Source organism: Entelurus aequoreus, linkage group LG20 (genome assembly GCF_033978785.1).
Source record: "Entelurus aequoreus isolate RoL-2023_Sb linkage group LG20, RoL_Eaeq_v1.1, whole genome shotgun sequence".
In the NCBI taxonomy this organism is placed as follows: domain Eukaryota; kingdom Metazoa; phylum Chordata; class Actinopteri; order Syngnathiformes; family Syngnathidae; genus Entelurus; species Entelurus aequoreus.
The window spans coordinates 37783486-37808774 of NC_084750.1; the positions used below are offsets into that span (position 1 = coordinate 37783486).

General features: G+C 39.8%; 1 protein-coding gene and 1 long non-coding RNA gene across 13 annotated transcripts in view; one reads left to right on the plus strand and one right to left on the minus strand.

Annotated features, from left to right (window-relative positions):
* LOC133636260 (uncharacterized) overlaps nucleotides 1-22773 on the plus strand; it is a 72403-nt gene extending 49630 nt beyond the window's left edge. The window contains exon 3 of the long non-coding RNA XR_009822201.1: nucleotides 22432-22773. This is a non-coding gene — a long non-coding RNA (uncharacterized LOC133636260). The remainder of the gene's footprint in view (nucleotides 1-22431) is intronic.
* Nucleotides 1-25289, minus strand: part of epb41a (erythrocyte membrane protein band 4.1a) — a 146764-nt gene that overhangs the window by 16388 nt on the left and 105087 nt on the right. For 10 of the 12 annotated variants that reach the window (XM_062030097.1, XM_062030095.1, XM_062030094.1 and 7 more), the window contains 4 exons: nucleotides 22450-22578; nucleotides 18517-18633; nucleotides 14602-14682; nucleotides 7888-8007 (listed from right to left, as the gene is read on the minus strand). In XM_062030097.1, coding sequence (XP_061886081.1) covers nucleotides 7909-8007; nucleotides 14602-14682; nucleotides 18517-18633; nucleotides 22450-22578 — 426 coding nt within the window. In that variant the 3' untranslated portion in view covers nucleotides 7888-7908. The remainder of the gene's footprint in view (nucleotides 1-7887; nucleotides 8008-14601; nucleotides 14683-18516; nucleotides 18634-22449; nucleotides 22579-25289) is intronic. The other 2 variants (XM_062030089.1, XM_062030086.1) reach the window with 1 other exon arrangement.

Here is a 25289-nt window from a genome sequence, read left to right on the forward strand (position 1 = left end):
AGTATTTGGTTAACATCGTTTTGTCCTACTAATTTCGGTGGTTCTTGAACTCACCATAGTGTGGACTGTGAAGAAATAGTTTGTTTACATGTCAAATCTTCTACTCCTTCTTTGTCTCATTTTGTCCACCAAACGTTTTATGCTGTGCGTGAATGCACAAAGGTGCGCTTTGTTGATGTTATTGACTTGCTGGAGTGCTAATCAGGCATATTTGGTCACTGCATGACTGCAAGCTAATCAATGCTAACATACTATTTAGGCTAGCTGTATGTACATATTGCATCATAATGCCTCGTGTGTAGGTATATTTGAGCTCATTTAATATCCTTTTATCCTCTTTGTATATAATTTAGTTTTGTATGTCTCATGACACATTATCTGTATGTAATACTGGCTGCATTTCAGATAGTTGTCTGTGTGCCATGTTGTTCCAGACCACAGCAAACATTACCTCGCTTGCCAAAGATTGTAATAAATCCATTAGAAGAAAACAGCCTGCCGTTTCCTTAAACTTGGACCCGCACATCTATACCTTTGGCCATTCTAAGACAGTAATTTCCAGGAGTTATCTCACCTTCTGAGTAGCCTCTGTTTTACTAATGTGTAGAATAAATATTACATTTCAACATTTCTGTCAACGAAATTTGCTTCAGCCTGCGACGCACAGTCATTTTGATAGTAGGCTAATATAGCTAATATAGACACTTACGCCATGTGTTGCCTTCATTATAAGACTTATATAAGGCTTTTCATTTTTTGCGGCTCCAGACGGATTAGTTTTTTGTATTTTTGGTCCATTATGGCTCTTTCTACGTTTTGGGTTGCCGACCACTGACCTGGACAATAGTTCTGGTTTTCCATGTTTTATTGGACATGCTGATCAAGTTGAATTAGGCTTGCACGATTGAAGGGAATGTTCCTTATTGCAGCAGAGATATGTTACATGGACTTACTGCAGCAGCAAAAATAGCGGGAGCGCCATGACACAGAACACCAATCACACACATGGTACGACACATATCATCAAAGGCACATCATCACATAGGGCAGTGGTCTCCAACCACCGGTCCGTGGATCGATTGGTACCGGGCCGCACAAGAAAAAAAAAAAAAAAAAAAAAAAGTAATTGGTATTTTTATTTTTATTAAATCAACATAAAAAACACAAGATACACTTACAATTAGAGCACCAACCCAAAAAACATCCCTCCCGCGTTTACACACATTCACACAAAAGGGTTGTTTGTTTCTGTTATTAATATTTCTGGTTCCTACATTATATATCAATATTAGGGATGTCCGATAATGGCTTTTTGCCGATATCCGATATTACGATATTGTCCAACTCTTTAATTACCGATACCGATATCAAACGATACCGATATCAACCGATATTTACAGTCGTGGAATTAACACATTACTATGCCTAATTTGGACAACTAGGTATGGTGACGATAAGGTACTTTAAAAAATAATAATAAAATAAAATAAGATAAATAAATTTAAAACATTTTCTTGAATAAAAAAGAAAGTAAAACAATATAAAAACAGTTACATAGAAACTAGTAATTAATGAAAATTAACTGTTAAAGGTTAGTACTATTAGTGGACCAGCAGCACACACAATCATGTGTGCTTACGAGCTGTATCCCTTGCAGACTGTATTGATATATATTGATATATAATGTAGGAACCAGAATATTAATAACAGAAAGAAACAACCCGTTTGTGTGAATGAGTGTGAATGGGGGAGGGAGGTTTTTTGGGTTGGTGCACTAATTGTAAGTGTATCTTGTGTTTTTATGTTGATTTAATTAAAAAAAAGAAAAAAAAGAAAATAAAAGATACAGATAATAAAAAAAACGATACCGATAATTTCCGATATTACATTTTAACGCATTTATCGGCCGATATTATCGGACATCTCTAATCAATATAGATCAATACAGTCTGCAGGGATACAGTCCGTAAGCACACATGATTGTATTTTTTTATGACAAAAAAAACCAAAAACCTGTGGGACAAATTTTCAAGCGTTGACCGGTCCGCAGTTACAAAAAGGTTGGGGACCACTGACATAGGGTACACACATCCACAGAGGGACTATTACTAAATGGGGAATGACATACAAGAGGCAACTTAGCGCAACAAATACAGCTAAGAACTACACTAACAACTATCTCGATAGTAGGTATGGCAAGGCATGATGGGAGCAGGGAAGTGCCACTCAGCAATGCTAGAATCTAATCAGACTCTTTCTCCAATTACTGATAGTTTCTTCACCTTCTGTAATGATTTACAGTACAGGCCAAAAGTTTGGACACACCTTCTCATTCAATATGTTTTCTTTACTTTCATGACTATTTACACTGAAGGCATCAAAACTATGAATGAACACATGTGGAGTTATGTACTTAACAAAAAAAGGTGAAATAACGGAAAACATGTTTTATATTAGAGTTTCTTCAAAATAGACACGCTTTGCTTTGCACACTCTTGCCATTCTCCCGATGAGCTTCATGAGGTAGTCACCCGAAATGGTTTTCACTTCACAGGTGTGTTTGAAGCTCATCGAGAGAATGCCAAGAGTGTGCGAAGCACTAATCAGAGCAAATGGTGGCTATTTTGAAGAAACTAGAACAGGGGTCACCAACCTTTTTGAAAGCAAGAGCTACTTCTTGGGTGCCGATTAATGCGAAGGGCTACCAGTTTGATACACACTTAAATAAATTGCCAGAAATAGCCAATTTGCTCAATTTACCTTTAACTCTACGTTATTATTAATAATGAATGATATTTACACTTAATTGAACGGTTTAAAAGAGGAGAAAAACACGAAAAAAATGGCAATTAAATTTTGAAACATAGTTTGTCTTCAATTTCGACTCTTTAAAATTCAAAATTCAACCGAAAAAAAGGAGACAAAAACTAGCTAATTCGAATCTTTTTGAAAAAATTAAAAAAATAATTTATGGAACATCATTAGTAATTTTTCCTGATTAAGATTAATTTTAGAATTTTGACGACATGTTTTAAATAGGTTAAAATCCAATCTGCACTTTGTTAGAATATATAACAAATTGGACCAAGCTATATTTCTAACAAAGACAAATCATTATTTCTTCTAGATTTTCCAGAACAAAATTTTTAAAAGAAATTCAAAAGACTTTGAAATAAGACTTAAATTTGATTCTACAGATTTTCTAGATTTGCCAGAATAATTTTTTTCAATTTTAATCATAATAATTTTGAAGAAATATTTCACAGATATTCTTTGTCGAAAAAACAGAAGCTAAAATGAAGAATTAAATTAAAATGTATTTATTATTCTTTACAATAAAATAAAAAAAAATACTTGAACATTGATTTAAATTGTCAGTAAAGAAGAGGAAGGAATTTAAAAGGTAGAAAGGTATATGTGTTTAAAAATCCTAAAATCATTTTTAAGGTTGTATTTTTTCTCTAAAATTGTCTTTCTGAAAGTTATAAGAAGCAAAGTAAAAAAATTAATGAATTTATTTAAACAAGTGAAGACCAAGTCTTTAAAATATTTTCTTGGATTTTCAAATTCTATTTGAGTTTTGTCTCTCTTAGAATTAAAAATGTCAGGCAAAGCGAGACCAGCTTGCTAGTAAATAAATACAATTCAAAAAATAGAGGCAGCTCACTGGTAAGTGCTGCTATTTGAGCTATTTTTAGAACAGGCCAGCGGGCTACTCATCTGGTCCTTACGGGCTACCTGGTGCCCGCGGGCACCGCGTTGGTGACCCCTGAACTAGAATATAAAACATGTTTTCAGTTATTCCACCTTTTTTTGTTAAGTACATAACCCCACATGTGTTCATTCATAGTTTTCATGCCTTCAGTGACAATCTACAATGTAAATAGTCATGAAAATAAAGAAAACACATTGAATGAGGAGGTGTGTCCAAACTTTTGGCCTGTACAAAGAACAAACTTTCATCCAGAGTTAAGAGAGACTATGCTTTTCTTGAAGTATCAATTTAATAATGCCACCTGTTGTTAACATTAAGTTCAAATGCAACTGTCTTGATAAACACCAATATCTTGAAAGAAAGAATAGCATAACTAAATAAGGATTGGAGAAAAATAAACCATGTTTGACCAATGTTGAGATTGAAACAAGATGGCAAGTTTTTATGTTAGCAGATACAAATCTCAACAAAGGACACTGGCAGACACCGATAGATGACTGTGAATCCTTCGTCTCCACAATAATGCTTACACAGAGAGACATTTTTACAGTAAATATTACTTCCATTCTGTATAGACTACTCGCCATTAGTGTGTGCTCTGCCAGCTTCTATCGGTACTGCAGTGACTCATTAGTGGTTCAGTCAGAGTGTTTTGTTTAACTACTTCAGCTAGATGTGGCCCTTGGGTGCCTCGTGCAGCAAAACTGTCAAGTTTAGTGACATGTTTGCAGACACAGTTAAACACTGGATTTGATTGCAAATTCCAGAGCCAAAGGGGCAGTCAAGTTCTGTTGAGTTGTGTGCTTTTTTTTGGCAGTTTAAAAAGACTTAGTAAGAGCTTGTTGGATTTGTGTGTCCGTGCTTTAACTGCACAGACTGCCAGAAGCAAATTTGAGCCTCTGCTCTTAATTGTCTAAAAATAAAGCTGTGGTTCTACTAGGTATGAATACCGGGAATTAGGGCTGGGCGATATGGACGGAAAAGTATTTGGCCACCTGCCTTGACTCACATATGAACTTGAAGTGCCATCTCATTCCTCACCCATAGGGTTCAATATGATGCCGGTCCACCTTTTGCAGCTATTACAGCTTCAACTCTTCTGGAAAGGCTGTCCACAAGGAATTTTCCACCATTCTTCCAAAAGCGCATTGGTGAGGTCACACACTGATGTTGGTCGAGAAGGCCTGCCTCTCAGTCTCCGTTCTAATTCATCCCAAAGGTGGGTGTTTAATCGGGTTCAGGTCAGGACTCTGCGCAGGCCAGTCAAGTTCATCCACACCAGACTCTGTCGTCCATGTCTTTATGGACCTTGCTTTGTGCACTGGTGCACAGTCATGTTGGAAGAGGAAGGGGCACGCTCCAAATTGTTCCCACAAAGTTGCGAGCATGGAATTGTCCAAAATGTTTTGGTATCCTGGAGCATTCAAAGTTCCTTTCACTGGAACTGAAAAACAACCCCACACCATAATTCCTCCTCCACCAAGTTTCACGAAATGTACTGTTCTCCTGGCAACCTCCAAACTCAGACTCGTCCGTCAGATTGCCAGATGGAAAAGCGTGATTCATCACTCCAGAGAAGGCGTCTCCACTGCTCTAGAGTCCAGTGGTGACGTGCTTTACACCACTGCATCCCACGCTTTGCATTGGACTTGGTGATGTATGGCTTAGATGCAGCTGCCCGGCCATGGAAACCCATTCCATGAAGCTCTCTGCGTACTGCACGTGGGCTAATTAAAAGGTTGCATGAAATTTGGAGCTCTGTAGCAACTGACTGTGCAGAAAGTCGACGACCTCTTTGCACTATGCGCTTCACCATCCGCTGACCCCTCTCTGTCAGTTTACGTGGCCTGAGTTGCTGTTGTTCCCAAACTCTTCCATTTTCTTATAATAAAGCAGACAGTTGACTTTGGAATATTTAGGAGCGAGGAAATTTTACGACTGGATTTGTTGCACAGGTGGCATCCTGTGACAGTTCCACACTGGAAATCACTGAGAGCGGCCCATTCTTTCACAAATGTTTATAGAAACAGTCTACATGCCTAAGTGCTTGATGTTATACACCTTTGGCCGGGCCAAGTGATTAGGACACCTGATTCTGATCATTTGAATGGGTGGCCAAATACTTTTGGCAATATAGTGTATTTTACGGTGAAAATTTACATATAAAGATATTAATTTTTGAGCGAGATTGACTGAAATTGAAGTGAATGACAACTGTACTGTAAACAGTCAGTGGCACTTTTATTAACCCAGTTAGTCAAGGTGGGTATTAACAGGGACATGCTCTCCCTGAGAGAGCATGAGGAGGTTGAGGTGGGCGGGTTTGGGGGGGGGGTGTATATTGTAACGTCCCGGAAGAGTTAGTGCTGCAAGGGGTTCTGGGTATTTGTTCTGTTGTGTTTATGTTGTGTTACGGTGCGGATGTTCTCCAGAAATGTGTGTGTCATTCTTGTTTGGTGTGGGTTCACAGTGTGGCGCATATTTGTAACAGTGTTAAAGTTGTTTATACGGCCACCCTAAGTGTGACCTGCATGGCTGTTGACCAAGTATGTCTTGCATTCACTTGTGTGTGTGAAAAGCCGTAAATATTATGTGATTGGACCGGCACGCAAAGGCAGTGCCTTTAAGGTTTATTGGCGCTCTGTACTTCTCCCTACGTCCGCGTACAACTCCGTACAGCAGCGTTTTAAAAAGTCATACATTTTACTTTTTGAAACCGATACCGATAATTTCCGATATTACATTTTAAAGCATTTATCAGCCGATAATATTGGCAGTCCGATATTATCGGACATCTCTAGTGAGTAGTGTTATGTTTGTAGTTGTTAACTCTGCTAATGTAAGTTACGTTTATTGTCCTAACGCATCCGTCCATCCATCAATCCATCTATTACCTTCGCTAATTTAAGTTACTATTATTGTTCTGCTCTTGCCAACGCCACATCTTGCTGCCCTAGCAGACAGATACGTTGTCAATAAAAACTCCAGTTGAGGTCCTCGTTAAGCATTTTTACTTAATACACTGTAAAACGTACAGAAAAAGTATGTGAATTCAACTATACATGGAAAAAAAAAAATCTCTTTGTGATTCCAACAATCACAACAATACAAAGACACGCATTCAAACAAATGCGCTAGCTCGATGTTGGGCAATTTCAACATCTTCAAATAGGGTACCAAAACACAACTAAGGTGCACATTGTAATCAAACAGCTGATGTGTATTAAGTACAATACTTAAACACTTTGCATTGCTCAATATACTACTTCTGACTACGGCAACACCCTTAGAACAAACTGAACTGAATACATACTTACAAACGAGACTCAGAAGTACAACAAAACCAACATATATCAACTGGACAACATAATGCAGGAGTCCTCATTTATAATCACCATATGAGAGGAAAACCTATAAATACCTCTGTTTTTTAAAACTATTTTGACTTCTGAGAAGCACTTGTAAATAGAGAATTGTAATTTAGCTTCTTTGGAAGCATTACATGAACAGTTCCTTTTAAGACACTTTATCAGTATTACTGTACACATGCTGCTAGTTTGTTTGACATTACCTTGCACTGCAAACCTAGTTGACTTGCTTAAAGCTTAAAAAAGCAGGTGTTTATTAAAAACTTCCCTGCTGTGAGATGTTAAATGATGTTGCTGGTGTTACCCCCTTTTGTGGTAATGTAATGGTAATAAAGAATGGATATTTTATTATGTTTTCACATCTTTATTTACACTAAATTACATACAGTACTGATAAGAGTACCAATGGACATCAATATCAGTAAGGAATATTGATATTGTATTGATACATGTATGGGTTCCACACAAATTAATATCCACCGTGAGGCTCAATGGTTATGCAATGAATGCAATTATCCTATTTCATAAGTCTTTTAGGTAAATAATGACAAATACTTCTGTAATGAAACTGTTCCAAAGTCTTGCAAAAGAAAGTTCTGCACAAATTGCTTACCACTAAAAAGCAAAACATTTTAAATAGCAGTTACAAGCTTTCCCTCTAGATTCTAATTATAGGTTGTGTACAACTCTTCAAACTTAAGTGCTAATGTTTCATGCACGCTGTTGTTTTGTACAAAGGTTATAAGATCCAGGACTGTACAAGGCACAAAGGAATGTATGTAGAGATGTAGGGTGGATACTCACCTTACAGAGAATGGCCTTGTCTTACTCGGGAGAAATCTCCGTTTCTTGGTGGACAACCACTTTGGTGACTGACATATCTGGGTGTTGTTCTTTTGCTTCTTTAATAGCCTGAGCCAGAGCCTGAACAAATGGAGCACAACAACCATAGCAGGCATACTGAGTAAAAAAAGACAAACAACTTTTTGGGTGCACGTCTGTCAGGGAGACGGTTGTCTACACCAACAAAGGCTAATGCCAGGTCAGTAATCAGAGAGGAAACTGGCTGAGCCCATAGAGACATACTTTATATCAAGGCCAAACAGTTGTTTGTTGCTCTCACAGACACGTTGTCTCCATCAGTTGTGTTGGTGTTGTACCCCCCCCAGTCCTCATGCTGGTATTTGAAGTCACCAGCATAGAAACAGGGATGGGGAAACACCGGAAGAGATGCTGACGTACAGTAAGTCATGTGAGAGAAGTTTTTCTGATTTTTGAACCTGCAAAATCCACACACAGCCATTCAATCTCTGAGTCAGCCGGAGATTTTTTAGATTTTTTTTTTTACAGTGGAGGGAATCCAGGTCATCCTGTCGTGGACAAACGTGGGAAATCATGCATTCTGCTCAGGATAAATCGAACTAATCCAGTTTGGAAACACCAGCGTGTCTGCTGTGTTGTGGCCCTTTCCTCTGACCTGCAGAGTGGGGCCTTGGTTATTGGAGTCACCTGGGCTCACTTATTTAAGCAATGCTCCTACTGACGTAACCCTGTTCCTGTTCTATTTGGTTTAGCACTCACATTCAAACACTGCATACACTAAATATATTCAACACACACACATATCCCATACGTGTTATCTTTGGTTACATTTAAAGGCCTACTGAAATGATTTTTATTTATTTAAACGGGAATAGCAGATCCATTTTATGTGTCATACTTGATCATTTCGCGATATTGCCATATTTTTGCTGAAAGGATTTAGTAGAGAAAATCGACGATAAAGTTCGCAACTTTTGCTCGCTGATAAAAAAAGCCTTGCCTGTACCGGAAGTAGCGTGACGTCACAGGAGCTAGTATTCCTCACAATTCCCCGTTGTTTACAATGGAGCGAGAGAGATTCGGACCGAGAAAGTGACGATTACCCCATTAATTTGAGCGAGGATGAAAGATTCGTAGATGAGGAACGTTACAGTGAAGGACTTGAGAGGCAGTGATGGACGTATCTTTTTTCGCTCTGACCGTAACTTAGGTACAAGCTGGCTCATTGGATTCCACACTCTCTCCTTTTTCTATTGTGGATCACAGATTTGTATTTTAAACCACCTCAGATACTATATCCTCTTGAAAATGAGAGTCGAGAACGCGAAATGGACATTCACAGTGACTGAACATGTAAATACACGATTAATAATATTCAGCTTTGCGAAGCTAAAAAAAATAGAAGCTAACCTAGCAATGTAGCCAACGTGATAGCATAGCAGTCTCAAATGCAGATAGAAACTAAATTTAAAAAAAACCTGACTGGATGGATAGACAGAAGATCAAAAATACTATTAAACCATGAACATGTAAATACACGATTAATAATATTCAGCTTTTCGAAGCTAAAAAAATAGAAGCTAACCTATCTACGTAGCCAACGTGATAGCATAGCAGTCTCAAATGCAGATAGAAACTAAATTTAAAAAAAACCTGACTGGATGGATAGACAGAAGATCAAAAATACTATTAAACCATGAACATGTAAATACACGATTAATAATATTCAGCTTTTCGAAGCTAAAAAAATAGAAGCTAACCTAGCTACGTAGCCAACGTGATAGCATAGCAGTCTCAAATGCAGATAGAAACTAAATAAAAAAAAACCCTGACTGGATGGATAGACAGAAGATCAAAAATACTATTAAACCATGAACATGTAAATACACGATTAATAATATTCAGCTTTTCGAAGCTAAAAAAATAGAAGCTAACCTAGCTACGTAGCCAACGTGATAGCATAGCAGTCTCAAATGCAGATAGAAACTAAATAAAAAAAAACCCTGACTGGATGGATAGACAGAAGATCAAAAATACTATTAAACCATGAACATGTAAATACACGATTAATAATATTCAGCTTTTCGAAGCTAAAAAAATAGAAGCTAACCTAGCTACGTAGCCAACGTGATAGCATAGCAGTCTCAAATGCAGATAGAAACTAAATAAAAAAAAACCCTGACTGGATGGATAGACATCCATCCATCCATCCATCCATCCATCCATCTTCTTCCGCTTATCCGAGGTCGGGTCGCGGGGGCAGCAGCTTAAGCAGGGAAGCCCAGACTTCCCTCTCCCCAGCCACTTCGTCCAGCTCCTCCCGGGGGATCCCGAGGCGTTCCCAGGCCAGCCGGGAGACATAGTCTTCCCAACGTGTCCTGGGTCTTCCCCGTGGCCTCCTACCGGTCGGACGTGCCCTAAACACCTCCCTAGGGAGGCGTTCGGGTGGCATCCTGACCAGATGCCCGAACCACCTTATCTGGCTCCTCTCGATGTGGAGGAGCAGCGGCTTTACTTTGAGCTCCCCCCGGATAGCAGAGCTTCTCACCCTATCTCTAAGGGAGAGCCCCGCCACCCGGCGGAGGAAACTCATTTCGGCCGCTTGTACCCGTGATCTTGTCCTTTCGGTCATAACCCAAAGCTCATGACCATAGGTGAGGATGGAAACGTAGATCGACCGGTAAATTGAGAGCTTTGCCTTCCGGCTCAGCTCCTTCTTCACCACAACGGATCGATACAGCGTCCGCATTACTGAAGACGCCGCACCGATCCGCCTGTCGATCTCAGGATCCACTCTTCCCTCACTCGTGAACAAGACTCCGAGGTACTTGAACTCCTCCACTTGGGGCAGGGTCTCCTCCGCAACCCGGAGATGGCACTCCACCATTTTCCGGGCGAGAACCATGGATTCGGACTTGGAGGTGCTGATTCTCATCCCAGTCGCTTCACACCCAGCTGCGAACCGATCCAGCGAGAGCTGAAGATCCTGGCCAGATGAAGCCATCAGGACCACATCATCTGCAAAAAGCAGAGACCTAATCCTGCAGCCACCAAACCAGATCCCCTCAGCGCCTTGACTGCACCCAGAAATTCTGTCCATAAAAGTTATGAACAGAATCGGTGACAAAGGGCAGCCTTGGCGGAGTCCAACCCTCACTGGAAACGTGTCCGACTTACTGCCGGCAATGCGGACCAAGCTCTGACACTGATCGTACAGGGAGCGGACCGCCACAATCAGACAGTCCGATACCCCATACTCTCTGAGCACTCCCCACAGGACTTCCCGAGGGACACGGTCGAATGCCTTCTCCAAGTCCACAAAACACATGTAGACTGGTTGGGCAAACTCCCATGCACCCTCAAGGACCCTGCCGAGAGTATAGAGCTGGTCCACAGTTCCACGACCAGGACGAAAACCACACTGTTCCTCCTGAATCCGAGGTTCGACTATCCGGCGTAGCCTCCTCTCCAGCACACCTGAATAGACCTTACCGGGAAGGCTGAGGAGTGTGATCCCACGATAGTTGGAACACACCCTCCAGTGCCCCTTCTTAAAGAGAGGAACCACCACCCAGGTCTGCCAATCCAGAGGTACCGCCCCCAATGTCCATGCGATGCTGCAGAGTCTTGTCAACCAAGACAGCCCCACAGCATCCAGAGCCTTAAGGAACTCCGGGCGGATCTCATCCACCCCCGGGGCCTTGCCACCGAGGAGCTTTTTAACTACCTCAGCAACCTCAGCCCCAGAAATAGGAGAGCCCACCACAGATTCCCCAGGCACTGCTTCCTCATAGGAAGACGTGTTGGTGGGATTGAGGAGGTCTTCGAAGTATTCCCTCCACCGATCCACAACATCTGCAGTCGAGGTCAGCAGAACACCATCCATAAATAAATAAAAACCCTGACTGGATGGATAGACAGAAGATCAAAAATACTATTAAACCATGAACATGTAAATACACGATTAATAATATTCAGCTTTTCGAAGCTAAAAAAATAGAAGCTAACCTAGCTATGTAGCCAACGTGATAGCATCAGTCTCAAATGCAGATAGAAACTAAATAAAAAAAAACCCTGACTGGACGGTTGGACAGAAGATCAAAAATACTATTAAACCATGAACATGTAAATACACGATTAATAATATTCAGCTTGGCGAAGCTAAAAAAACAGAAGCGGCGGGCTTACTCACTGTAGTGTGTCTGCTATCCTGCTCAAAACACAACACAACCTCCCGGTGTTGGTGTTGCTGTAGTCCGCCGCTCCACCGATCGCACCAACAACTTTCTTATTTGCAGTCTCCATTGTCCATTAAACAAATTGCAAAAGATTCACCAACACAGATGTCCAGAATACTGTGGAATTTTGTCGAAGAAAACAGAGGTATTTGAATTGGGTCCAAACACTTCCCTTGCCCTCGTGACGTCACGCGCATACGTCATCATACCGCGACGTTTTCAAGCGGAAGTTTCCTGGGAAGTTTAAAATTGCACTTTATAAGTTAACCCGGCCGTATTGGCATGTGTTGCAATGTTAAGATTTCATCATTAATATATAAACTATCAGACTGTGTGGTCGGTAGTAGTGGGTTTCAGTAGGCCTTTAATACAACTTACAATAAGATACTTCTGATTGACATACACTTTATGTTCTGCCCTCAATTTTGTCATGGGCTATGGGCCGGACTTTGACATTTGAGATGCAGTGGGTCACTTGGAGGAGAATTACAAGGGCCTTAATAGTATAGACCAGCTGCTAAGTGACATAGGTCTTTCTATCGTTCAGCCCTTTGATTTTCAGCTGCATTATTCTTGTTTGGAGTTCAGTAAAGCAAGCAGCAACGATTATTCACCTTTGCCACTGTCAGAGTAGACAACCGTCAACATCATTAATCATGGAGATACTGCAAAACCGCATTTTACCCTTATCTCCGGTGGTAGTGCAGGCTACGACACCTCAAGGTTGATGTTCCATCGCCCAGAGATCTGTCCCATCCCCAACCCTTCATGATATTTACACCCATAACTTGCTTGTAATGCCTATGCTGATGGCCTCGCTCCAGTGTTCTACACTGGAGACAGAGAGTCAATCCAAGGCACCTTTAGCCAAACATGATGTATGGCCTGACAGCTCTGGACAATGACATGGTTGTTGGACCTGCACCCTCATATATAATCCCGGTAAACCCTCTACCATAAATCAAACATCTTGCAGGCGTAATATATTTCCTTAAAGGCCTACTGAAACCCACTACTACCGACCACGCAGTCTGATAGTTTATATATCGATGATGAAATCTTAACATTGCAACACATGCCAATACGGCCGGGTTAACTTATAAAGTGCAATTTTAAATTTCCTGCTAAACTTCCGGTTGAAAACGTCTATGTATGATGACGTATGCGCGTGACGTCAATCGTTGAAACGGAAGTATTGGTACCCCATTGAATCCAATACAAAAAAGCTCTGTTTTCATCTCAAAATTCCACAGTATTCTGGACATCTGTGTTGGTGAATCTTTTGCAATTTGCTTAATGAACAATGAAGACTGCAAAGAAGAAAGTTGTAGGTGGGATCGGTGTATTAGCGGCTGGCTGTAGCAACACAACCAGGAGAACTTTGACTTGGATAGCAGATGCGCTAGCCGCCGACCGCACGGATGATCGGGTGAAGTCCTTCGTCCTTCCGTCGATCGCTGGAACGCAGGTGAGCACGGGTGTTGATGAGCAGATGAGGGCTGGCGTAGGTGGAGTGCTAATGTTTTTATCATAGCTCTGTGAGGTCCCGTTGCTAAGTTAGCTTCAATGGCGTCGTTAGCAACAGCATTGTTAAGCTTCGCCAAGCTGGGAATTATTAACCGTGTAGTTACATGTCCATGGTTTAATAGTATTGTTGATCTTCTGTCTATCCTTCCAGTCAGGGGTTTATTTATTTTGTTTCTATCTGCATTTGAGCCCGATGCTATCACGTTAGCTCAGGAGCTAAAGAGCTTCGCCGATGTATTGTCGTGGAGATAAAAGTCACTGTGAATGTCCATTTTGCGTTCTCGACTCTCATTTTCAAGAGGATATAGTATCCGAGGTGGTTTAAAATACAAATCCGTGATCCACAATAGAAAAAGGAGAAAGTGTGGAATCCAATGAACCCTTGTACCTAAGTTACGGTCGAAAAAAGATACGTCCTGCACTGCACTGTAGTCCTTCACTCTCACTTTCCTCATCCACGAATCTTTCATCCTCGCTCAAATGAATGGGGTAATCGTCGCTTTCTCGGTCCGAATCTCTCTCGCTGCATTGTAAACAATAGGAAAATGTGAGGAGTCCTTCCTCCGGTGACGTCACGCTACTTCCAGTATAGGCAAGGCTTTTTTTTATCAGCGACCAAAAGTTGCGACCTTTATCGTCGTTGTTCTCTACTAAATCCTTTCAGCAAAAATATGGCAATATCGCGAAATGATCAAGTATGACACATAGAATGGATCTGCTATCTCCGTTTAAATAAAAAAAAAAACATTTCAGTAGGCCTTTAATATGCGAAAGCTACTGCCTTATGAGCCCACAAATTATTTGCACTTTATTATTAGTACCGTAATATATTGTCAAGTTTAGAAAAATGTATAACAAAAATCAAATTGCAGTAAAATCACCTGAGTGCCAACTTGAACCAAATATTACAGCTATGTATTTTAATGAGTACCTTATCATGATCAATTTCAGTGTCTCCGGTTATGACGATCCTCTTCTCTATGCGAGTTTCAGAGATTCCTCCTTTGACAGTCTAAAACAGAGACAATGAAATGAGTGAGGCGTCACAGTCTGTCAGAAGTAAGATATGGGGTTTATTATCAATTTATTTTAGTATGACAGGTTTTAGCTAACTCAAGGTCAGTGTGTCCACGGTGTGGAGTTATTACTAAGTTTGGCCTTGGAATTGTGAATATGCAATTTGCAATGATTGGAAAGCACTGTTAGTACGAGGGAGGAGTAAGGCGTCTACTTTCAATATTTCCAATCAAAACTCATCTGGAAGAATAGTTTTCAATCCATGGCAATGTTTGTGCTGCAAAATGATGAAAGGGGGACTGAAAACAAACATCTACCCAGCTGTAATTTCAGTTGATTTTTTCACTGATACAGGCTGCAGTTTTAGTTACTGGAAGTTTATTTTGTGAACTTATTTAACCTCTTAAGGCCCAAGCTGTTTGTTTACATGCTTTTTTTTATTTCCCTTTGCTATTTGGGCTTATTGGACCCTAATTAGAATAAAAACTAAAAATCATCTTTTGATATGACGTACTTAGTCCATAAGTACACAAACGTGTACTTCATGTGTAGTGACATGCTGATATTTATTTAAATTTTTTTTTTTCCAAATTCCATTGTATGTTATACTCCTTTAACACCACCAGATAGCAGTATAAGTGTCCATATGTCGGCATAAAACCCCAATTCAGTAGTGTACACAATTTTGGAAATAAGAGCTAAAAGGTGCTGTCCACGCATGTGGCCACTTTTTGATTGATTGATTTTAACATTGATTTTATTAGTAGATTGCACAGTACAGTACATATTCCGTACAATTGACCACTAAATGGTAACACCCGAATAAGTTTTTCAACTTGTTTAAGTCGGGGTCCACGTTAATCAATTCATGGTATAAATATATACTATCAGCATAATACAGTCATCACGCAAGTTAATCATCAGAGTATATACATTGAATTATTTACATTATTTACAATCCGGGGGATAGAATGTGGAGGGGGTTGGGGCGGGGGGGGTTAGGTTTGGTTGAAAAAGGTATCACAAGGCCTTTAGAGGTTAAAACACTAACTTTCTTTATTGAAAGTAAGAGGAAAATATGGTATTTTAGTTGACTATTAATCATGATTTTTTCAATGACTAATTTGTGGAGAAAAAACGTTATAAACAAATATCATAATTTTTCTATTTCTTACATTGCGGTATTTATGCTTGAATTACTGTTTGGTACTAAAGGGGAACTGCGCATTTTTGGGGGAATTTTTCCCATCAGTCACAATCATTATGGAAGATAAGAAGACATACATATTTTTTAATGCATTCTAACTTGTAAATAAACGTAAATAAGTCTGCTTACAATGGAGTCAGCGGGAGGTCCTCTATTGCGTCCATAAAACCCAATAAAAAAAACAACCAAAACCGGCCAACAATAGTCCATTTACATGTAGTGACTTGAATATTAACTAAGTGTTAGTGATATTGTTATTATAAGCGCTAATACAGACAAACTATCTATAGCAGCGTTGAGATCAAAGAGAGGTAACCAGCTTGTGTGGCTATGTTGACATCATCAGTTGGTGAGCTGCTTCCTCTTCTTGGAGCTCGTGGAAGTTTAAATAATACCTCTCACCTTGATAGTACAAGGATGAGGACATAATCCGACAAATTGGTCAACTTTGACAGCCCATTTAGACCCAGCAATTGCGGAAAAAGACACAAAAAGACACTTGGTTCCACCCCCCTTTTCTTTGGGAGGATTATGAATCATTCTTCATCCAAACGGGAATATATCAACATCCAGTGACTGCAGACATTGTACAGTAAGTGATGTTTCATTATGTTTGTTGTCTCATGAAGTCTGCAGTGAGTAGTAATCAGTGATGTTGTTAAAAGAAAAAGCGAACGTTGCGATACCTTTTTTTAAAAACTAATGAATACAATATGTACATTTGACATGTTATCATAAATGTGCCCGTTACTACTTTACATATATATTTACAGCATGTATATAAAACACTGATGGAGGTGTTTGGATGTTTTTTCAAGCGCTTTTATAAGCAGAATAGAGCGACTCCCATAGGCACCATTGTAAGCGGACTTTTGATCGCATCTATTTACTAGTTAGAATGCATTAAAAAAATGGTGTACTGGTCTTACTTAAGGATTGTGAATGATAGGCTAAATTCCAAAAATGTGCAGTTCCCCTTTAAAGGATTACATTGACATTGTTTAGACCGGGGGTCGGCAACCCGCGGCTCTAGAGCCGCATGCGGCTCTTTAGCGCCGCCCTAGTGGCTCTCAGGAGATTTTTCAAAAATGTATGAAGAATGGAAAAAGATGAGGGGAAAAAAATCTATTTTTTGTTTTAGTATGGTTTGTGTAGGAGGACAAACATGACACAAACCTCCCTAATTGTTATAAATCACACTGTTTATATTAAACATGCTTCACTGATTCGAGTATTTGGCGAGCGCCGTTTTGTCCTACTAATTTTGGCGGTCCTTGAACTCACCGTATAGTTTGTTTACATCTAGACCTTTCTCCGACTTTCTAGGACGTGTTTTATGCCACTTCTTTTTCTGTCTCATTTTGTCCACCAAACTTTTAACGTTGTGCATGAATGCACAAAGGTGAGTTTTGTTGATGTTATTGACTTGTGTGGAGTGCTAATCAGACATATTTGGTCACTGCATGACTGCAAGCTAATCGATGCTAACATGCTATTTAGGCCAGCGATATGTACATATTGCATCATTATGCCTCATTTGTAGCTATATTTGAGCTCATTTACTTTCCTTTAAGTCCTCTTAATTAAATTTATATCTCATGATACATGTAATATGGCTTTTAATTTTTTGCGGCTCCTGACAGATTTGTTTTTGTATTTTTGGTCCATTATGGCTCTTTCAACATTTTGGGTTGCCGACCCCTGTTCTAGGACGTGTTTTATGCCACTTCTTTTTCTGTCTCATTTTGTCCACCAAACTTTAAACGTGCGTGAATGCACAAAGGTGAGTTTTGTTGATGTTATTGACTTGTGTGGAGTGCTAATCAGACATATTTGGTCACTGCACGACTGCAAGCTAATCGATGCTAACATGCTATTTAGGCTAGCGATATGTACATATTGCATCATTATGCCTCATTTGTAGCTATATTTGAGCTCATTTACTTTCCTTTAAGTCCTCTTAATTGAATTTATATCTCATGATACATGTAATATGGCTTTTAATTTTTTGCGGCTCCTGAAAGATTTGTTTTTGTATTTTTGGTCCATTATGGCTCTTTCAACATTTTGGGTTGCCGACCCCTGGTTTAGACCCTGGTTGAATAATGATTTGGTTAGGAAATATGCCTTAGTAATTGATACTAATCCTAATAAAGTATTAGCAATAGTAAAGCTGTGCTCACTGCAACGTTTTAATAGGGTTTCCCTTTTTTTTTTTAAATTTATGGCCCATATCTTTGAATGCACATTTAAGGGCACCATCATTCCAAGAGTCACATCAGCTTCTTTATGTCCTGTCATAGAGTTATGTTGGTAAAAGGATGATATATATTGTTTTAGATAATATCTATGGCTAAGACCATGAGAGGGAAAAGGTGGTTTCTTTTTTTAATTTTATAAATCAGACCACAGTTTATACCGTCAAAATAATCTACTACGATCAGTCATGCTCTATATGTGATTTATTAGGGAATGTGCATAGTGGATTTGGATAAAGATGAAGTGAAAGGTTATCTACATAACCGCTCTCTCGCTGGGAAGGGTTTCGGTTGATTGAAAGTGGTGATCAATCAGAACATTCAAGCAAATTGCGATGTTGATCTGTATTTAGATCAGGGATACCTTGGTGATCTGGGTAGTGGTGGTGGTGCTGATGGTCTCGGATGTGATGGTTTGGGCACTCAGTAGCACTCCTGAGTCCCGGTCTGCCAAGGTGTCCACCGGCTGTGGGAAAGAAACCTTTTCAGTGTTAGACCTCACTTAAAGGCCTACTGAAATGAATTTTTTTTATTTAAACGGGGATAGCAGATCTATTCTATGTGTCATACTTGATCATTTCGCGATATTGCCATATTTTTGCTGAAAGGATTTAGTATAGAACAACGACGATAAAGATTGCAACTTTTGGTATCTGATAAAAAAAAGGCTTGCACCTACCGGAAGTAGCGTGACGTAGTCAGTTGAACATATACGCAAAGTTCCCTATTGTTTACAATGATGGCCGCATGAAGTGAGAGAGATTCGGACCGAGAAAGCGACAATTTCCCCATTAATTTGAGCGAGGATGAAAGATTTGTGGATGAGTAAAGTGCAAGTGAAGGACTAGTGGGGAGTTGAAGCTATTCAGATAGGGAAGATGCTGTGAGAGCCGGGGGTGACCTGATATTCAGCTGGGAATGACTACAACAGTAAATAAACACAAGACATATATATACTCTATTAGCCACAACACAACCAGGCTTATATTTAATATGCCACAAATTAATCCTGCATAAAAACACCTGCGTGTTTGTTATGCTAGCTCCTAGCTCCTCTGCTAGCTCCTAGCTCCATAGAACACGCCAATACAATTCAAACACCTGATCAACACACACAATCACTCAGCCCAAAAGACCGTTCACCTAACCCAAGGTTCATAAAGCTTATATATTTAAAAAAAGTTACGTACGTGACGCGCACATACGGTCAAGTTATCGAATGTTTAGCAGCCAAGGCTGCATACTCACGGTACCTGATATTCAGCTGGGAATGACTACAACAGTAAATAAACACAAGACATATATATACTCTATTAGCCACAACACAACCAGGCTTATATTTAATATGCCACAAATTAATCCTGCATAATAACACCTGCGTGTTTGTTATGCTAGCTCCTAGCTCCTCTGCTAGCTCCTAGCTCCATAGAACACGCCAATACAATTCAAACACCCGATCAACACACACAATCACTCAGCCCAAAAGACCGTTCACCTAACCCAAGGTTCATAAAGCTTATATATTTTTAAAAAGTTACGTACGTGACGCGCACGTACGGTACGGTACGTGTTATGCTAGCTCCTAGCTCCTCTGCTAGCTCCTAGCTCCATAGAACACGCCAATACAATTCAAACACATGATCAACACACACAATCACTCAGCCCAAAAGACCGTTCACCTAACCCAAGGTTCATAAAGCTTATATATTTAAAAAAAGTTACGTACATACGCAAAAAAAAGCCAAAGCTGCATACTCACAGTAGCACGTCTGCGTCTTTGTCATCCAAATCAAAGTAATCCTGGTAAGAGTCTGTGTTGTCCCAGTTCTCTACAGGCGTCTGTGTATCCAAATCAAAAGTCCTCCTGGTTAGAGTCTCTGTTATCCGAGTTCTTCCATCTTGACTGCATCTTTCGGGAATGTAAACAAAGAAGCGCCGGCTGTGTACTGTTGTGGCTGACTACGTTCGAAAAATACGTCCATTTCGCACCGACAACTTTCTTCTTTGCTTGCTCGGCTTCCTTCTCCATAATGCAATGAACATGATTGAAACAGATTCACGAACACAGATGTCCAGAATACTGTGGAATTATGAAATGAAAACAGAGCTTTTTCGTATCGGCTTCAATGTGGAAGGCATACCCGTGTTCGTCGGGCTACGTCACACGCATACGTCATCCTCAGAGGCGTTTCGAACCGGAAGTTTAGCGGCAAATTTAAAATGTCACTTTATAAGTTAACCCGGCCGTATTGGCATGTGTTATAATGTTAAGATTTCATCATTGATATATAAACTATCAGACTGCGTGGTCGGTAGTAGTGGGTTTCAGTAGGCCTTTAAGGAATTTAAACACACCATAACTTTTTATTAGAAACTTTAGTGGTCAGAAATAAAGCTGGGGACAGGGATTCTCAACTGTTTGGTCTTGATTTAAAAGTGGGGCTGCACACGGGGATTTAACTAAGATTTACCAAAATTGGTTGTCCTAGAGAACCGTTGAAAGGCTGCAATCATGTCTATCCCAGCACCATATAAATTATATATCTATCACATGTTAAAACATCTTTGACAATCAGCATGATTTGGAAACACTCCCCTTTTATTTAATAATATGCTGAAATTTTGCGTATTAAACAATTTTAACACCATTAAAACATTAGTATAAAATACAAAATTTCTACCACGACCGGGATTCGAACCCAAGACCTTCTGCTTTACAAAGCAAGCTCTAATGCCACCCGCCACCAAATTGGAAAATTTGTCGTCATGTTCTAATCGGTGACAGAGCCAGTAATACGTTTTGGGTAAAATGTTGTCACGGCGCGTACTCGGACCCGTGCTTCTCCTGCAACTGTGTGTCACAGTTCCTCCTCTGGCTGCTCGCCTGCCCACGCAACAACAAGGCTGCAGACAATTGCGTATCAGCGCACCTGGACCTGACGAGAGGGAGCGGCATAAAAGCCAGCGGACCCGAGAGACCTTCGCCAGAACGTAGCCAATCTCCCCTGAGTAAGCATCACGTCTGGCACCCCTCTCTCGTTCCTTGCTCGCATTCTTTGTGCTCTTCCTCATTCCCTTATTGATGTCCTTTGTGTCTTCCCTGTTACCCGTGATTGTATCTTGCCTCACTACCCCCTCCCGGATCTTTGCTTGCCTCCCTCGATCCTTGACCACTGCCTGGACACGGACAAATAGTTGCCTCTCTCCTGCCCTCGACTGCTTGCCTCCCCGCTGACTGCCTCTTTGCCTTCTCCCTTGGATTTGGTGAAAGATTCACTCAACACGCACCGACAACACCCACTGGTAAATATCACATTGTTAATTCCACACATCGTCCGCATTCATTCACTAGTGGTAGCATACACACCCCGCCCATTCATCAAAGGTTTAAATAAACCTTCTGAACCGCAGTTTTGCCTTGGTGTCGCCTCCTTCCCTTTGACAATACACAACACATTTGTTATGTAGCGCCTTGTCATTCAATAATTTACATTTTAATGTGCTTCTTCACGCAAAACTTGCCGCGAAACCCCTACATAGGGTGCATGTAGAGCGGGGCAGCACTTGACTGACTTGGTCAACAGCCATACAGGTCACACTGAGGGTGACCGTATAAACAACTTTAACACTGTTACAAATATGCGCCACACTGTGAACCCACACCAAACAAGAATGACAAAAAACACATTTCGGGAGAACATCCGCACCATAACCCAACATAAACACAACAGGACAAATACCCAGAAACCCTTGCGGCACTAACTCTTCCGGGACGCTACAATATACACCCCCCCACCTCAACCCCGCCCCCCCTCCCCCACAACCCCGCCCACCTCAACCTCCTCATGCTCTCTCAGGGAGAGCATGTCCCAAATTCCAAGCTGCTGTTTTGAGGCATGTTAAACAATAATGCACTTTGTGACTTCAATAATAAATATGGCAGTGCCATGTTGGCATTTTTTTCCATAACTTGAGTTGATTTATTTTGGAAAACCTTGTTACATCGTTTAATGCATCCAGCGGGGCATCACAACAAAATTAGATATAATAATGTGTTAAATTCACGACTGTGTATATCGGTATCGGTTGGACAATATCGGATATCTGCATAAAAGCCATTATCGGACCTCTCTAGTACCAAGGTTGGTTGGTGGAAGTTTATTCCGAACATGTATAGAATTTCAAGGTGGAAGAGACACTCAAAGATGCAAGTGTTAAAGCACACAAATAATGAATATGGACTAAAACTGAATAACATGCCCTTTTTTTTCATTCCCAGGCGCAGAATGCCTCTTACCTGCGCTGACTCGTACGTAATGGTCTTGGTCTCAGTGTGAACTAAGGGAATGTCCTTGTAGGCCACGGTTCCTCGGAGAGAATTGGTGACATCTGAGATGGTGATTGTCTGGGTCTTCAACAATGGAGACTGTAAAGGTGAACAGAGTTAGACACCATGTTTTATTCAACAACGAGGCATTTTACTGTACATTATTTGGTTTCATAATTAATGGTCTTGCAACAAAACCAACTAATCCATTAATTTGGAAAAAAGTAATGTCACAATTACTATCTTACCAATATGTTTATCATTTTTTAAAGGAAAAGCTGTCAGTGTGTAAAAATGTATCCCATTGTGTTCTTTCTTTAAAAAATATTTTATTGATTGTTGCATCACACTAAATGAAAAAGTCACTGAAATACAATCCAGTCTCACACAGTGGAAGCCAGCCAGGTACTAGCATGCAAATTTTCATTTCTTTTTTTATGTTTTTACTTTTAATGAAATAAGAGACCTCAAATTTACAGAGTATTTATTTCAGAGGCACACTTTATGTACACTGCCTGGCCAAAAAAGGTTTACACACTAATTGAACCACCTTTAGCTTTGATTACATCTCTATATCAATCCAAGAGTTGGCAGGTACACCTACATTTGTGACTGGCGATTCTATGTATTGTTTAAGAAATATATTTTTGTGTTTGGGAATAAAAAGTAGTTATGTTTATACTTCAAGATTAAACGGTGTACATTTTCAAAAGGCAAACTGATACTTTTGGAGAGGGTTTCGATTGCAATCTAAACGGAACGCCTCTATGCAGACACGCATTAAGGGAGTTATAGTTATTAGGGGTGTCAAAAAAAAAAAAAAGGTTTTCGAATTAATCGTGATTCTTATTTGTAACGATTCAATTAAAAAAAATCAAAAATAGATTTTTTTCGTATTTATTTATTTAATCTGTCCTGTCCGGCCACTCAGGCAAATCATATTGTTGCTATAGATCAGGGGTCCCCAAACTACCGTTGTACAGAAATGGAAGGTTCGTAACTCTGCATTTACTCTCGGTTAATCCAGGTGGTGACTTTTTTGGGCCAGGTAGTATATTTTAACACATAGTATCCAGTATTAAACGTAAAGTAAATCATTTAACGAGACTTCCTAAACTCCAATTTAGTTTCAGTCTGCAGGAGTCTTGGCTGGACACTTGCAATGATCTGTTTGTCTTTAAACAGATGATGGAACACAGTGAGCAATGTAAACAATATTCCACACCATTTAAATTTTTTTTTTTTTTTTTTAAATCATGGCAAACCTTAGACACAATTCCAACACATTTTCTTGCAGGTGGAAAGGAGAAATCTGCATGCAGAAGTATATTTATTTTAAATACATATCATATTATGGAATAAGTTTATGACTTCTGCTTTCAGTGAGCATGCCAGGAGCCTTTTTATGGCAATAATCATCAATTATGTACACCCTTTACACATACATTCAGCCTTAGTACCCTGTCAGAGTAGTAATCTTTATGTCAAGTGGCTAATTGGAGTTATTCATCATCAAAAGCACAATAAAACCCGTAAAGTGTTCTTTATTGGAAAGGATGATAGAAAGAAGAAAAAGTAATATTGCAGTTTTAATGCAAAAGTAAATCATGCCAATTGAATGATTTCTCTTGGTGGCTAGTTAGTTGTACCACTGGAGATCAAGTAATACTTGTAGTCTGGGCAGGATGGATGGAATTCAGTATATTTTTTGAAGAATTTTAGAAAAATGGTGCATGACATCCATGGACAAAAAGCAGACCACTTTGGACTAAGTGCTGCCGTAGTGGCACCCTGGAGCATTTTAAAGAAAGGATTGAAATTCGGAAAAAGATGGGGTAAAAATATTATTTTTGTTTTAGTTTGTTTTTTGTTTGAGGACAAACATGACACAAACCTTCCCAATTGTTAGAAAGCCCACTGTTTAATATGTGTGTGTGTGTATGCTTCACTGATGAGAGTATTTGGTGAACATCGTTTTGTCCTACTAATTTCGGCAGTTCTTGAACTCACCATAGTGTGGACTGTGACGCAACAGTTTGTTTACATGTAACATCTTCCACTCCTTCTTTGTCTCATTTTGTCCACCAAAAGTTTCATGCTGTGCGTGAATGCACAAAGGTGAGCTTTGTGGATGTTATTGACTTGTGTGGAGTGCTAATCAGGCATATTTGGTCACTGCATGACTGCAAAGTAATCCATAATGACATGCTATTTAGGCTAGCTGTATGTACATATTGCATCATTATGCCTCATTTGTAGGTATATTTGAGCTCATTTACTATCCTTTACTTTTATCCTCTTTGTATATAATTTAGTTTTGCATGTCTCAAGACACATTATCAGTATGTAATATTGGCTGCATTTCAGATAGCTGTTTGTGTGCCATGTTGTTCCAGACCACAGCAAATGTTACCCGGCTTGCCAAGATTGTAATAAATCTATTAAAAGAAGCCCTTGGACACACACATCTATACCTTTGGCCATTAAAAGCTAGTCATTTCCAGGAGTTATCTCACCTTCTGAGTGGCCTCTGATTTACTAATGGTTTCTAATGTAAAAATGTGTAGAATAAATATTATATTTCAACATTTCTGTCAACAAAGATTTGTTTCAGCCTGCGACACATAGTCATTTTGATAGTAAGCTATTCTAGCTAATATAGACACTTACGTCATGTGTTGCCTTCATTATAAAACTTAAAGAGCCTGCGCAGAGCATAAATAATGTTTAAACTTCGGGTGTCCCTTTCTCACTTACGATACAATCCCATAGTTAAAACCTTCAGTATCGGTCAATACCGATATTGTTTT